This window comes from Chelonia mydas, chromosome 1 (assembly GCF_015237465.2).
Source record: "Chelonia mydas isolate rCheMyd1 chromosome 1, rCheMyd1.pri.v2, whole genome shotgun sequence".
NCBI classification, from domain to species: Eukaryota; Metazoa; Chordata; order Testudines; family Cheloniidae; genus Chelonia; species Chelonia mydas.
In genome coordinates, this window is record NC_057849.1 from 136,714,516 (window position 1) to 136,731,044 (window position 16,529).

General features: G+C 38.9%; 1 protein-coding gene across 3 annotated transcripts in view; it reads left to right on the top strand.

Moving 5' to 3' along the window:
- Positions 1 to 16,529, top strand: part of CDKL5 (cyclin dependent kinase like 5) — a 214,056-nt gene that overhangs the window by 130,958 nt on the left and 66,569 nt on the right. For all 3 annotated transcript variants that reach the window (XM_037901155.2, XM_037901170.2, XM_043537928.1), the window contains 4 exons: positions 8,266 to 8,311; positions 10,407 to 10,543; positions 13,985 to 14,105; positions 15,337 to 15,396. In XM_037901155.2, the coding sequence (XP_037757083.1) occupies positions 8,266 to 8,311; positions 10,407 to 10,543; positions 13,985 to 14,105; positions 15,337 to 15,396 (364 nt within the window). The remainder of the gene's footprint in view (positions 1 to 8,265; positions 8,312 to 10,406; positions 10,544 to 13,984; positions 14,106 to 15,336; positions 15,397 to 16,529) is intronic.

The following is a 16,529-nucleotide window of genomic DNA, read 5'->3' on the forward strand; positions in this document are numbered from 1 at the left end:
CCCAAGAGAAAGTCTGTGTGTTACTTATCACCAGATCTTTGCTCAGCTGTCAGCTTTCACATGCGGGAGTTCACAGCAGGAGCGAACACAGGTGGAGAGAAGGATGGGCATGACTGTAGTCTTTTCCTGGTACGCTAGTTGGCAACGCCGAATTACTGGAAAATAGAGACAGTTAAAGATGCCTACATCTGAGATAGGTACTTGATGTCACCAGGAAGACTCCCAGATGCCTGGCCTAGGACCTCAAAAGTCTTCTCCGTTCCAGGTGTATTTTGGCTTTCGGGAAGTGATGTGCTGAAGGAGACAGGCTGTTTTATCCCATTTCTGCTGGGTAGTCCAACTTGGTTCCTCTTCTTGGAAGTGCTGGTGTGGACCAATCAGATGGCAACTCATATTTCTTCTGAAGAACAGTTGTTCCCTCTCACTATCCAGGCATGGAATAAGGCATCACCTTTTGAGTACTGGCAACTGGGGCTGGAATTTTCCAGTCTCTTTGTGCAACATATCCTGTCAGAACTGCTTGTGTAAGACAAATTGGCCATAGCTGTTGGTCCAACCATCTTGGGACATACCTTGAACACTATCTGGTTTATTTTTGTCAGCTACTTACCTCCACAAGTTGGTTTCATTGCGCCCCTCTGCAGTGCATTCCTGGGCCAACTTTGCAATTATGCGTGCTCAAGTTGCATTTCCTCCATCAACTCTCTGCTAGCTGTGGAAATGTCCAGTTTTAAGTTAATAGAATATGGAACTTTTATATAAATTATATTATTCTCTTTAAACATGTTTTAACTGTTAATTATACAATGCAAAGCCACTTCAAGAACTGTTGTTCTTCAGAACAACTATATAAATCTTCCACTTCTGTTCTCCTTGTTTTAACAGCAGTGATGAGTCCTTGGTAATATGAATGAGCTGAGTCTGTGCATTATTAATCACAGTTACATTTCTGATTATTCCACTCTGTGATCAAGGGTCCTTATAAAGACATAATTTGTTTTTCAGTTTTTATTTTCTGTCTCAGCACAGGTTTATTTCACTTACTTGATAGCATAAGCTTGATTGGCTACATTAGCCTAACTTCAGTTTGTCACTAAACTAAAATAAATCAATGTGAAAAACTTTTTTCCTCCCTAGTGGGATTGCCCTGCCATTAAAGTTTACACTGCTTTGCCCGAACTGTATCACTTTTAGTTGGCTTCCCTTTGATACATATAACTTCATTTAATCACTGTATTAGAGTCCATCAAGTTCCCTATTTTTCTCTACTGTATCAGGCAACATCATATAATATCTTCACGTTTGATATAATTTGTACACCAACAGTACATTCTTGTAAAAGGCTGCTGCAACTCTAAGTTTCATCGGACAGAAGAAATCTTGACATTAGTGCTTGAGATTTTTTCTCTCAGCCTTTTGTCCTATATTTTCTAAACAGCCTGTGTGACTGGGCAGTTTATAAACAGTAATAACTTTGGGGGCTTAGTTTCTAAAACAGATACCCTGAGGTACTAGCATTATAGTAAAATAAATAGTTTTCTGAAAAACATCATCTTAGCTATATTTTTTAAGGACTTGTTTCCTGCTCCGTGCCTGATGTCAGAGCTGGCAGATGGGTCATTGATACATAAAGAGAAACTTGTTTTACGCCATTAAAACATGTTCATATTGATTCTTTCTTAATCTAGGACTTTTCTGCCAATCCTGACATGAGGCTCAGCTTGGCAGGTGTGATATGTCCTACCACCTTAACTTCTCTTTCTCCGACATGTTTCTTTATCCAGACAAAAAATGGCCACAGGTTCTGCCACCCTTGCTTATGTTGAGTAAAACTGTACTCCTTGATTAGTCCCACCAGTGACATTAGGGACTTTTCTAGGAAACAGATGAAGGAAACAAGTTAAATTTGTTTCTGACACAATTGAAATTTTACATAATTAACAGCAAATAAGAAATGAGGTGACACCTGTGCTTTCAGTTGTCATGTTTCATGACTTACTTGGGTGGAAACATACAAATGCTTTGGTACTAGGAAATTTATCTGATTCATAGACTGTAAGGTCAGAAGGGACCATTGTTATCATCTATCATCAAGATGCTATCACCTCTTGCACCTTGCAGGCCACAGAACCTCAGCCACCCACTCCTGTAATAGACCCTCAGGCCTCTGGCTGAGTTATTGAAGTCCTCAAATCATGGTTTAAAGAATTCAAGTTACAGAGAATTCACCACTTACACTAGTTTAAACAGGCAAGTGATCTGTGCCCCATGCCACAGAGGAAGGCCGAACCTCCTCCTCCCCTCCCCGGTCTCGGCCAGTCGGAGAAAATTCCTTCCCAACCCCAAATATGGCAGTCTGTTAGACCCTGAGCATATGGGCAAGATCCACCAGGCAGATACCTGGGAAAAAATTCTCAGAGCCCTCCCCATCTAGTGTCCCATCTCTAGCTGTTGGGGATTTTTGCTACTGGGAGTCACTGATGGGCCATATGCTATTGTAGGCTGTCCTATTATACCATCCACTCCATAAATTTTTCAAGCTCAGTCTTGAAGCCAGTTAGGTTTCTCCACCCTCCTCCAGCTTCCCTTGGAGGGCTGTTCCAGGACTTTACTCCTCTAATAGGGATCCTGCACCAATGATCAAAAAAGGATATTTGATCATAGATTCCAGACATGCACTATGTGCAGAGCTCAGACTTACTCACCACTGTTGAAGAGGACATGCAGGTGAATGAAAGACTGGAACAGAGGTGGATTTAAGCAGCAGGCCACAACTGTATTATCTTAGCCTCCTTCCCCATTGTTATCAGTTCACCCCCTCTCATGTGCCAGACATTTAATTACAGTCAGTGTGCGATTAACGGGCTCAAACCATGTAACCAATAATTAGTGGAGGACCTTCTTAAACATAACCTAAGACTTGGCTCGTTTTTCAGTTTTCTCCCTTACCTTGGTCTGTGAAGACTTCAGATCTCCCCTTCTCCTTACATGTAGGGTTGCCAGGTTTAGTTGGACATATTCTTGGAGGTTTCATCAAATGACATAATTTTTAATTGAAGATCAATCTTTAATTCCTGGAGACTCCAGGACAATCCTGGTGGGTTGGCAACCCAATTTACAGGTAGAAGAACCCCCAGCTATATCCAAGGTCTTGCTGGCCCTTTTAGCCTTCATCTGCACTCAACACTGGCTGTAAATTGTAATGAACTAAACATTCCTATATTACCTCCTCACATTAAAATTCCTGTTCTTACTCCTTCTAACCTAAACTGTGACTGCACAATGCTGCAAGGAAGCCAAAAAACCTTCCGAACCCCTGTTTATTTGGGGCAACTGGAAAAAATTCTTTTCTGATCCCCAAAACAGGCAATTAGTCAGACTCTCACCATCCTAAAAACACAGCTCAGTATGCCTCAAATATAGAGGGTGGGAGGGGGCAGCAGTAGCAACAAGATAGCCCGTAGGTGCGGGAATGCTTTCAGAGAGAGAACTGAGAGTCCCAGCTGGCTCCACTAATTGCCCCCCTCCCCATACACACACACACACCTGGCCAGTAGAAGGCAGAGAAGCCCCTCCTTGAGACAAACACCCACATGCACATTGAGACACGAGAAGGAGCTTGACCACAGAATGTCTGAGCATGAGCTCTTCCCCCTCCCAGGAGCTGGCCCATTCCTTTGTTTGTCAAACCAAGTTTTCCCCCTTTCTGATGAGGCAGGGAGAGGCAACCCCAGAACTGACAATCTGCCTGCCTGCATTGAAGTGGTGTTAGAGAGCTGTTGGGTTTCTGCACTAGAAAGGAAGCATGACTACTCTGTCCTGGTCACGTGGGTGGAATCCACAAAGGTCCCTTCAGCCCAGACTTAGGTGCCTATCTCCGAGAGAGGGTCAGGACTCTACCCCCAATCAGCATCACCTATTGACTGACTTAAGTGGCTCTTGTGGATCCCATTCCTAGGTGCCTTCTCTCTCCCTTCACAGTATAGGGAGTCTAGGTGCCTAAATTGGCTTTGTGGGTTACAGTGTTGTTCCTGTGATTTCTTAGGCACCTAAAAGTTAGGAGCAGGACACTCAGCATTGCAAAACCTCAGTCCCTTCATGGATCCCACCAGTGGTCTCGTGGCGTATGAGCAGCCAGTTCGCACCTGACCTTTCCTACAAATAGAAAGTCAAGTGTATTCAGCAGCATTTATCTTTAGTTGCATAATTATTATAAGTTTGTACTTTTCCTGTAGTTTTTTATTATGCTGAATAGTTGCAATTGGATAATATATAGATGTCTATGTGATAGCTGAAGGCACCACTGATGTTAACAGGCATTTAAGTACTGCATTATGTTATGTATGTGTCATCTGTGGCTTTCATGTCTTCATAATGTTATAAAGTTAAATACTGTGGCTAGATATTTTGTAAAGGGCTGGTTAATTTTGTCCCTTTATGACAAATGTAGTTAAGATAACGGATGAATGGACTCAAATTTCATGCTTCAGAGTATAAACTGATACTTGGAGAGGTCAAAAAGATATCCCCTATTCCATTTCCTGCATCACAGCCCTCATTAGGTGGTTTTTTTTCCTCTTGGAAACCTTCTAAGCCTCTGATGTACTGATGCAATCAGAGGCAGGATACTGGACTAGATTGTCCATTGATAGGAAAATACTGCATTTATTCTTGAGGGACTGGGTCTTCTGCAACTTGTGCAGCAAGCTAATTTCTAAGGTAGATCACACAGTTAACAATAGAGTAATGTATCCTAAAAACCTAGATAGATAAAGAAAAGTTAATTCTCAAGGAGAAAAGATACGTTATCAACACAGTTCCTCAAATATCCTGCTGTTTAGTTGCCATTTCTACTGTTGATTTGTTTTTAAAATTATTTAATTATGTAATAATATGAAGTTTCTCTTAAATATTTAATCATTTTACTCAAAATCCTAAACAATAAGACAGAGGCAATTTGTTACATGCTCATTTTTAATTACTTCATCGTGATAAAAACTAAATTGTTTTATAAGCAATATAAGTAAAAAGGCTCCCAAGATGAAAATTTGTTAAATGTAACAATAGATTCAACTTCTTAACTTGTTGAGATACATTAATAATATGATTTCTAGATAGTATGCATGAGAAAAGCCCCTCATTTGAAAACTCCACGCCTCTTGGTGAGCCTTGCTGAAAGTAGAATAAAGGCCCTGATCCTGCAAAGAGTTAAGCATGTGCTCTACGTACTGTGAAGAGTCTTGTTGAGTGCTATGGGATTACTCACAGTACGTACAGTTAACCACTTGCAAACGTCTTTGCTACATTGGAGCCTAAGTACATGTTTACTTTTTTCTCAAAACAGTGCTTTAAATAATTATTCAAAGTGTACAGTAACAGTCAGCAGAGCAGCCTCTATGAATAACTTTGGTTTTGCAGAAAGATGGCTCTGTAAGGTGGATGGATGTATTTGACACTGAGATCGCTCATTGGTGGTGATACAACTAGTAAGAACAATTTGCTCAATTTAGGTTAGACTAACCTAATTAATGAATAATTAATTTATAATTAAATGTATGTGTGCTGCTGTATTTGAAGTGAGAGATACAAACTTCTCAGAATGCAGTTCTAACTACAATTCAATATTATGTCCTCAGCCTTGTCATCCCTTTTTTCTGTAATTGGTGAGCAGAGCTGTTTCTTGGTCAGTTGTCTCATTTCAGCTGGACTTACGTAACGCATAAGCTTTCAAATTAGGCCAGTATATTTAGGATGCGTTTTGGCAGGACAATGTACTGTGAGAGATGATCAGGAACTAACAGCAAAAATGACTTCCACATGAGTTGCTTTTGTTAAATTAACTTTCCTCATGAGGTCATTTAGAGGCCATAGTCGGTCATTAAGATCAATGCACAACATAACACTTACATGGTATTTATACCAAATCTGGCATGGTGATCACAAAATGAATTTATTGCCACATGATTATTTATTTTGTTTTTACATAGCATGAACAACATGCCTGGTGCTTCATAGGGTTGCCAAGCATCCGGTTTTCGACCAGAACAACCGGTCGAAAAGGAATTCGGGTGTCTCCGGTCAGCACTGCTGACCTGGCCGTTAAAATGCCGGTTGGTGGTGCAGCAGGGCTGGTGGGCTCTCTGCCCGGCTCCATGTGGCTCCCAGAAAGTGGCGACGTCCCTCCAACTCCTAGGTTGAGGGCCAGCCACGGGGGCTCTGCGTGCTGCCCCCGCCCTGAGCGCCAGCTCCACAGCTCTCATTGGCTGGGAACTGTGGCCAATGGGAGCTGCAGGAGCAGCACCTGTGGGCAGGGCAAGTGCACAGCAGAGCCCACTGGCCAGCCTTCAGCCTAGGAGCTGGATGGACATGTTGCTGCTTCCCGGGAGTCGCCTTAGGTAAGTGCCACCCAGAGCCCACACTCCTGACCCCCATCCCACACTCCACTCCTGAGCCCCCTTCTCAGAGCCCACACCCCGCTCCCCCTCCACTGCCCCAGCTCTGAACCCCTCAGCTGCAGCCCGGAGCCCCCTGCTGCACCCCAAATCCTGCACCCCCAGCCAGAGCTCTCACCGCACCCTCCAAGCCCCTCAACCCCAGCCCCACCCCAGAGCCAGCATATCCAGCCGGAGCCCTCACCCCCTCCTGCACCCCAATCCCCTGCCCCAGCCCTGAACCCCTCATTTCTGGCTGCACCCTCAAGCCCACATTCCCAGCTGGAGCCCTCACCCCCTCCTGCACGCCACCCCACCCCCATCCCAGTGAAAATGAGCAAGTGAGCGAGGGTGGTGGAGAGCTAGCGATGGAGGGAGGTGGGATGGAGTGAGTGGGGGGCAGGGCCTCGGAGAAGGGATGGGGCAAGGGTGTTCAGATTTCTGCAATTAGAAAGTTGACAACCCTTTCTAAGGCAGCATAAAGGCAGAGTGCCCTGAACAGCTGGCTCTGAGCATTTTATGTTTCTGCACTAACAGCTCTAAAATAAATATGCCACATCTTCTTTTTTTATTGATTTGAATATTGCTAATATTAAGACTTTTTCATAAGGATCTCAAAGGACTTGAGTCCATTCCCACTGAAATAAATGGTAGTGTTCCAACGTGCTTTTATAGACGGATAAACTTTTCATTTAGGATCACATATTGTGGACATTTGGTGACATTGAACGACAGAGAGCAGATGCTTTAATAATTAGTTGTGTGCGTGTTTTCACATTTGTAAATATAACAAGTATGAACATGTTCCAAAATGACTTAACTGTTTTGCTGCTGGCCCCTAATTCAGCCTCTGTACACTGACAGACCTCAGGATTGTGTGAAGTGCTGTTACCTCTCTGGAATATTGGCATTTTAGAAGAGATGTACTACTACATTTGGTAACATAGGGACTTTCTTGTAGCATGTTGCAGCATCCTATACAGGCAAATACATGAGACCACAAGTAAATCTTTTGTATTCATATGTGTCCTATGTCAATAGGCTGTATATTTATGTTTTAGAGGGTATAGGATGCTCTAGTGGAAATAAACTAGAGATGTTCAGGAGTAAAATGGGTACAACGTGGTGAAGATCAGTTTAGATAAGACTCCTTTATGGGTGCAGCCGCAAGACTAGATGACTCAAGAGGCTCTTTCAGGCTGTGTTACCTGTAGTTCTGAGGTAGGCACACAGGCCACCATTTTCAGAAGTGACTAGTGATTTGGGGTGATTAGTTTTAGCTCCCCAACCTTGAGGTACCTGAAAGGGGTCTGATTTTCAAAAAGCACAGAGTTCCCACCCTCTGAAAAACTCTCATATCTTTTAGGTGTTTCAAGTTGGGGACCCAAAAGCACTAATCAGTCTTGTAAATTTTGGCCATCAGTTAATATTTTTAAATTTGGGTGTACAAATATAGGCACTTAAATCCATATTTGATTACCTAAATAAGTGGCCTGACTTTCAGAGCAGCTGAGCAATGGGAGCTACAGGTGCTCACTCCTTTGAAAACAAGGCCATTCATTTTATGTATCTGAATATGCATTTTTGGTGTCTAACTTAAGAGTTTCACATTTCAGTGTCTAATCATTGCATATTTGTTGAATAGGCTCGTATACTGCAGTTGGCCGAATCATTTAGATTTTTACTAGATTCTGTATTCACTCTTTTTTGCTTTTGTGTGTTTTTTGCAAATGTAAAATGAAAACACTGTATTTAATCTGGAAATTTTATTTGATCCAAGTGCTCAGAAAAAAATCTTGCCTTTCTCATCTCCTGTTTTGTTTTTGTTTTATAGGAGACACATGAAATTGTGGCCATCAAGAAATTTAAAGACAGTGAAGGTAATTGCTTCCTCTCTGATCATTTTTGTAAATAAACATGTTGCAGATACTTGATGAAAATACAAGACCTCACATATGAGAGATGACTTAAAATGACAACCTCGATGATGATGTGTTAGCTGTACTAGTGTGCTGTGCTTTGATACATCAGCTCCTGTCTGAAGGCTAGACTGTGTCCTTGAACTAGGTTGCCACACAAAGGAATAAGCTCCATCTCCCAATCCCTACCTTCCTCTCCTGTGCAGCGATATTAGCATTGCCTGGATTATGGTGCCAGGCAGAGTATCAAGAGTAGGGACTGTGGTGGATACAGGTTAAGGAAATGAACAGAGCAAAGGCTCTGTCCCCTACTGTCCATGCACTGACTGTCAGAGCTGGCCAGGCACAAGCAGGGGAGTAAGCCAAGTGTGAAGTGAATTTCTTCCCCACTATAGATCAAAGAGGTAGCGATTGAGGAATTTTTACCTAAAGAGGCATAATTTCTTCCTGGGATGTTGCAGCTGTGTCCCACCACTTACGCTGTGTTGGCCTAATGACTCATTATAACCTTAATTATATAGCTCAAAAATGCTACCCGTTAGATTTTGGTGAATGTTTTATCTGTGTTGTTTGTTAACCATGGGATGTGGCCATGAAGATGCAATTGGTTGTCAAGGATGTATCAGGAAAGTTAAATTTACCTCTGTGTTAATCCAGTGCAAACTCTAAGCAACACCAAGATGCCTGGATAATGTATTCAGCAAGTCTTTTAGCTTTGTCATTCACAAGTCCTGTTTTATACCCAAAGCAGAAAATACTGGCTGAAACGAATTGTGATGATCCCTATCAAACAAATCATCACAATATTTTGGAATAGTTTTTCAGGACTGGAGCTGGCTGTTGAAGAGAGAACCCTGTCTTAGAAAACAACTCTCTGAGCTCTCCACAGGATGCTTATTCTGCCCAGATTTCAGGAACTACATTGAGTGGCTTATAAACACGATTTTCTTTCTTTCTTTTTGTCAGTAAATGTCAATAAGTGTCATAAATCAACATAAATTTCACCATACATATAAATTAATAAAAACCAAAAAAGCTTTAAACCAAACATCAATATAATCCACTGAAATTTAAGAAACAGAATGTTGTCAAGCCTTACAGTATGGAAGACAACAGCTGCTGGCTGGCTTTAGTTAGTTAGTTAACATTTATACTGCATTATTGCCCAGAGGACAGCCAGGTCAGGGCCCCATTGTGCTAACTTATAGGAAATGACAGTCCCTGTCTTAAAGAGCTTAGAATCTAAAAGAAGTCTAAGATTGAAATCCTAGACTCCATAGAACAACAGGTTCAGATCTTTACTACATCAACTTTAGCCCTTCCACCTTCTGAGATGGATGAATTGAGTATCTGTATCATTGAACACTATATTGAAAGTCTTTTGTGTGAGACCTTTAGAACAGAAATTCTGTGTGCTCTGCATTGCTGTCCTTCCCATGGCTAGTAGAGATCTATGGTACTTTTCAGAGTGGTATGGGTTTGTCCTTAAATCGTTGACCAAAAATGACCCTTTTTCCCCATTGTTTGCAGTGTGCTATGCACTGAGTTCCCATTTCATTGATGATGTCCACTGTGTACGCATAATTTGTAACGCATGTTAAGATTCTTCAGGATGAAAAGCATGTAAATGCAAACAATTATCGGATAACCAAAAATTTGAAGAGCGGTGGAGTGAGGGATATCAAGTTTACACATGATTGTACAATATTTTCCCTCTTCTGATGCAGAGCCAGCCAAGCAGCAGAGGGAGCCCAAGTTAAATCATAAACCTTCGTCAGTGGTATCAGAGAGAGAGAAGTGTGCAGTGATAATTCTTTGAATGTTTAAAACTAGAGTGCTTGAAGTCCATTATAATAGTTGTATATGTGGACTGGCAGATAGTTATATTTAGTACCCAAATCACTTAAATAGTTTACAGTTTTTTAGATGGCTTTTTACTGTGAGTGTCTACTGAATATTGTACATTAGTGTACGGATTGTTAACCTTGATTACTAAGGTTCTTGTTGCTCTTTGCTAAATTTTGTTTTACCACACTTACCATTGTTTATATTCTAGAAAATGAAGAAGTCAAAGAAACCACTTTACGAGAGCTTAAAATGCTTCGCACTTTGAAACAGGAAAATATAGTGGAGCTGAAGGAAGCCTTCAGAAGAAGAGGAAAATTATACTTAGTGTTTGAATATGTGGAAAAAGTGAGTTGATCTTTTACATCTTTCAAGGCAAAATCATCAAGTAATTTATGAACAATAAATACAGGGATTTGAACGCTAAAAATGAAAGTATTTTAATGTAGGAATGGGAAACCAAGAAATTAAATAAAATCTAAACAGAATATATATATCGTGTCCCTTCTTCTGTTAAGAAAATTACACAAATGACATAAGTAATAATATTTACATAGTACAGTGAAGCAGAGGCACAAAATCAAACAAGCATTATTAGACTGGAATATGTGTCATTTGAAAGAGCGTTATTTGTCTGGTTTTTTGCCCAAAGGTCCATAAACCAGTTTAATTTGAAGGTTGAATGATTGTCAAGTGTTTACCTCAAAATTCCTTCTATAGTGTGTTTTCCAAAACAGGAACATAGATTGCTTGTCCTTATGTATCTGTTGTTTCTTTCTCTTTCTCCTCTTGTTGTTAAAAACAGAGTTGCTCTTATTATTTTTTTTCACATAGAAATCTAATCTTTGGAAAACGGTGTGAAATATTTGAAACCAACTAAATTGTAGGACCTCTCAAAATCTCCTTATGACTGACTGACTTAAATTCTTTCCATTCCTGACAGCATCAGAACCCATTCCACCGTTTTCTTTCTAGCCCCTATATTAGCACTCCTTACACCTTAGTCTGCTTCTCAGGAGAGTGAGCCCAGGACAGACTAGTTCTCTGCTATTTCTGTAAGCCCTCTAGGGCAAGAGTAGGCTGTAACTCTCTATTCTAGACTCTGGTTTCTGTCTTTTCATTTGAAAAAAAAAATCCAACACTTATTTTTGCTAAAAGCCTTCATCTGGCCTTGCTCTCTTTCCTAAAATCATAATTTTATGTCCTTCTGGTGCTGTGCTGTGGACCAGGTGGGAACTAGTCGTCCTCAGTTAAAACATCCCCCTATCTACAGTCCTTCCCTGCCCTCAGCATTTGTTGCTAACAATGTGTGCAGTGCTCGCTGAATGAGTATTCATGAGACTCCTTACCACTACCTGCTTGCCTTACCTGAGGTAATAAAGTGATCATGTGATGTGATCTGAAACATCCAGGGTGAGATGACACTAAGTCTATATTGCATATTCTGGTTCTTTTGTCCATAAGTTTTTTGTCCATGTTCTTTGTCCATGTTCCGTGACGCACTATCTGACAATCAGTTAATTCCTACTGCATTAGGTCCTCTGTAGCCTTACTGTCTGGATTCTAAAGTTCCTGCTTTAATCCACTTGTGCTCACTATGATCAGTGCCGTCTTCTGTAAGCTAAGCGTGTGTGTGTATAAAAATATGGATATGGACTATGCTGTCTATTTAGTTATATTTGTAGTTATTTACTTTATATCATTTTTATTAATGCTGACATTGCTAAAACTGCTATGCCAAAAATACAGAAGACCAGCATAAGGAAAAAGATGAATATTTCAACTGTGTATTTTAATAATCACATATTTTGAATTAATAATAAATATCAAAGAGACTACAATAGGTTGCACATGCTTCTATTATGCATTTCCTTCCTACGTTAGGAAGGAAGTGTATTTTTGTGACCCAACATTACTTTTTATTAATGTAAAATTATATAATTGTGAGGATAGCTGCTATGCATAATTTTTCCTTGATATCATTGCTGTTGTAATTATCCTCTTTATTTTCAATTACACTTAACAGTTTATAAATTATTTTTGCTTTCAGAATGTGTTAAATGGATTCCACAGTCTCTTACAGATATTTTTCAGGGCTATGATAAATGTGTAGGCAATTCTTATATTTTAAGTGAGGAGGAGGGAGAAGAATTGAAGAAAATGTTTTACAGTTAGCCAATTTCTGTTTAGCCTCTCTGCTGGTTGATGGCACATTTTGTCCTTTAAAGAGTATTATCTCTGCAATACTAAAATCCAGATTACACTAATCCAAATTTAACTAGTCGTCTTTTTTCCATCATCTCTTTAGTTGATGATGTCAGTGAACATATAGGATTATGCTTCGCCACTTGATACTGCTATTCTTGTCCAGATTTGAACACTAAGGAATTCACTGTCCTATTTGTCCAGATTTTTACACTACCTCCTAGTGAACAGGACTCTTGTCTAAATCCATTAGAGTGTCTTGATAGACATATCTGTGATCATTTGTCCATATTCTAAATATGGATTTAACAAAACCCATACCTCATAGTCTTAAATTGCTTTTCAATCTATTGATAGATTTAGTATTCAAGTGCCTTTGGAATACGACCATATTTTTTAAAAATACTTTGATTTTAGTGTATGCTTTGTATTTTGTATACTGTGTATATATATATTTTGTATATATTATTAAGACAGCTTCCAAACTCAAAACTAGATTGTAGCATAGAAGAAAATGTGCATCAAAGGTGAAGTGAAATGCTTTTGTAAATTGTTAAAATCCGTGTAAATTCCCAAATCAATAACTGTATACTTTATGGAAAACAAAATATCCAAACATATTATTTTCAATTTTCCAGCACCAGGATCAGAAATTTGTGTTTCCCTTGCAAGCACCATAAGCAGTGATTAACTATTGGTATATGTTCAAGTAATGGTACTTCAGGCTTTTGAGGCTGATGTTCTCACATCCCTCTTCCTACCTTAATGAAACTCTCTTCTGTACTCTAGTGAGCAGCTGCTGCCTACCATCCATTCAAATGGGATTTAGCGTAGACAAATCTCTATTGTATATCTCTGCACACAAAGTTGATTGTGAGGTAGCAGGCCTTTGCCAACATAATTGAAATCTCAGGCCTTAGCTGCACATGGGTTTTGAACCAGTATCACTATTTTGGTTAGGGGGTCTTTTTTTTTTCTACTGAAATAGTTACATTGGTACAACCATTTAGTGTGGACAGTTATGTCAGTGTAAATGTGCCGTATACTGCTACAGCTTATTTGCCCTTCCCTATAGGAATAGGTAGCTATGCAGGTATAGTTAAAGCAGGGTAATTTTGTCTAGACAAGGCCTTAGGATGTGAAACTGGTACAGCTGGCTGAAAAGTTCAGGAAGCACTGGCATAAACTATTGCAGGATATTTAGTATTTTCTCTGCTTTAGAGAAATGTTCATGTTGTCACATCATGCAGGGGAATTCTGTTCTAAGCAATTATTTGTAAATAAAATGAGCTCATACTGAATATTTTTAGCAGTTTAAATCTATAAGTCTGCTAATTATTTGGGGGTTTAAGCAGTTCTATTTTAACAAGAGCTTTTTGGTTCACATTTACAGTAGATGGTATTCACTAGATCTTTGTCTAGAATGAAAGCAGGCTATATATGGCTAGATTATGGCCCTTCGATGTTAAACTGCTGGTTTGCAGAGCTAGATTTATGGCATAATTTATGGTACTTTAGTATGTTAGAATCATAGTATGGGTCAAACTACTTTTAGAAATTAATATCTATATTTTAAACATTTAGAATATGCTTGAATTGCTAGAAGAAATGCCGAATGGAGTTCCACCTGAAAAAGTAAAAAGCTATATCTACCAATTAATCAAAGCGATTCACTGGTGTCATAAGAATGACATTGTTCACAGAGGTAAGTGTGTATAGCTTTCCACATGGAAATGAACCCCTTGTAACAATTTTCTTTTTATAGGAAAATAGCTACAGCTTGTAAAAAGTATCATAAATGTGTTTGGATTTACTTTAAACAAAAAGTTTCCTTTAAAACAAACCATATTTAAGTGGGTATAGAAAAAGTATTTCAATTTAGCTAAGCCCTGAAGTCACCTAAGTGACTTCAGATACTGTCAGATAACTACCTATGGAGACAGACTTTTCTTCAAACAAGACTGCTAAAGTTTCTCCCTAGAAGCCACCAAAAGCATGGGAACCTAAGACTACTTTAAAATGATGTTCATCAATATAAAAGGCTGCTGTCTCCTGCGTATTATTAGAGACAAAATTCTACCATTTGCATCATGAGACAAAATTACAATGGAGACCTAGCCAAAGGAAAAGGAATTATGAAAATGTTTATTAAGACTCACATTTTCCCCTCCTGCTCTTTATTCTTTATTATTTGTGTAACACATGCGGTAAGGTGACTTTATCTAATTTTATTATGTTCTTACTTTATAAAGCCTTGTTTTCCAGTGTGGTTCTACAAGAGTGTTTTTTGTTTTTTTGGTTTTTTTTGTTGTTGTTTTCCAATGGATGATTTCAATAATGGAATACAAATAGAGAACAAAATGACTTATAAATGAAATTAAACAAAATACAGGGGAGAGAACTTTTCTCAAGTACATTGTAAACGTGTAACTACTGTATACAGGTTGCATCTACTCAATAGGTACTATACTAAATGTATCTGAGTAAACAATATGTTTATGAAACTAGAGAGCAAAAATATTTCTAGAAGACAAACCCAATGAGCCCCAGAAGGTAATTTTAAGTGTACAAATATTGAGCTTACATATCCTACATTTTGCTAATAAACTGGGTAATTAAATGACATTTCCACATCTACAAGTTGATTTTGTACCCTTGCATAAGTGCAAGTGCAGATTTACTCTTCCCATGTTTCTTTTGAGAAATTTTTTAAAAGAAACCTCAATACAGAAGCTATGAATTCATGTTTAGCAAAGTACAGGATTGTTTGAAAATTAGTTTTACAGATTACAAGTACTTTCTACTACAGTCTATTTTTGTTATCACTGTATGATTAAGTGTAATTCTCTTACAATTAAATGGTGTTTAGGAAGTTGAAAATTAAAAATGGACATTAGGAACTCTTACTTTTTTTTTCTCCTACTCTGATATTTTAGATATCAAACCAGAAAATCTCTTAATAAGCCACTGTGATGTTCTGAAGCTGTGTGACTTTGGTAAGTTGCTTACTTTTTATTTTTTGAAAGAAGCACTTTTTACCTTAAAAATTCCACATTGTTTATTTGTAAGTTCTCCAGCATGTGTATTTTGAGCACGTTTTAGAGGTCAATATTCATGTTTCTGGGTATCACATTAATTTTGTAAAGATCTCTAACCTTTGATTGTTGTTAAGTATGTTTTTAAATATACTCATTCTATAAATAAAATATGGGTTCCCAAATATAGGTTGACATATTCCTATAATATTCATTTTCTTTTCAAGCATTGGCAGAGATTTCCTTATGTGCAGTTCAGAGGATGAATTAACTGTGTGGACCCATTTGGCCCACACATCAGTAATTTTTCATTACACTTTGTTATATCATAAATAATTTAGTATGTTGAATAAGTATTGGTTTCCTGTATATAAATGGTTTTTGTGGACTGCCTGAAATACATGAAATAGTATACCATATTACAAGATGCTACATATGTTTTTAGGCTTGAAAGAAGAACAAGTATGATATTGTATTATTTGAGAAACAATATGTGATCATATAATTAAAGACCGCACTGTGATACGTGTGCTCAGGAGGCAGACTTATGGTCATGTGCAATTTTAAGTATGGCATTTCCTGACTTGAGTGCTTACCTATGCCTGTTTAGGCTCTAATTCTGCAAAGCCTTAAGTACTTGAGCAACTTTACACACATGAGTAGTCCCTATTGAGCACTAGTCAAGATCAGGGTCCTGTTTTGCTGGGTCCTTTATTAACACAGAGTAAAACACAGTTGTGTCCATAACGAGTTTACAGTTTTGTTAACCCAGTCAAATGAAAACCAATTTTACAGGAGTACTCGGGGGCATTCCTTGGTGAGGGCTACTTCCATGCCAGTTGCCAGTCAAACCTCTTTAATTTTGGCCAAGAAGAGGAGCTGTTCAGAAAACAAAACTCCCCCCAAAAAAACCACAAACCATTTTTACTTAAACATGCTTTCACAGGCAGCTAGTCTCTTTTTAAAGGGAGATGGGCCCTAGCTTTGTTTATGACACACAGCTTACCTCCCCAGGTTGAAAAAATGAGTAATGTCATGTGACAAATGGGTCATGTGGCTAAATCAGGCATCTGGGGTTATAAAAGAGATGCCTG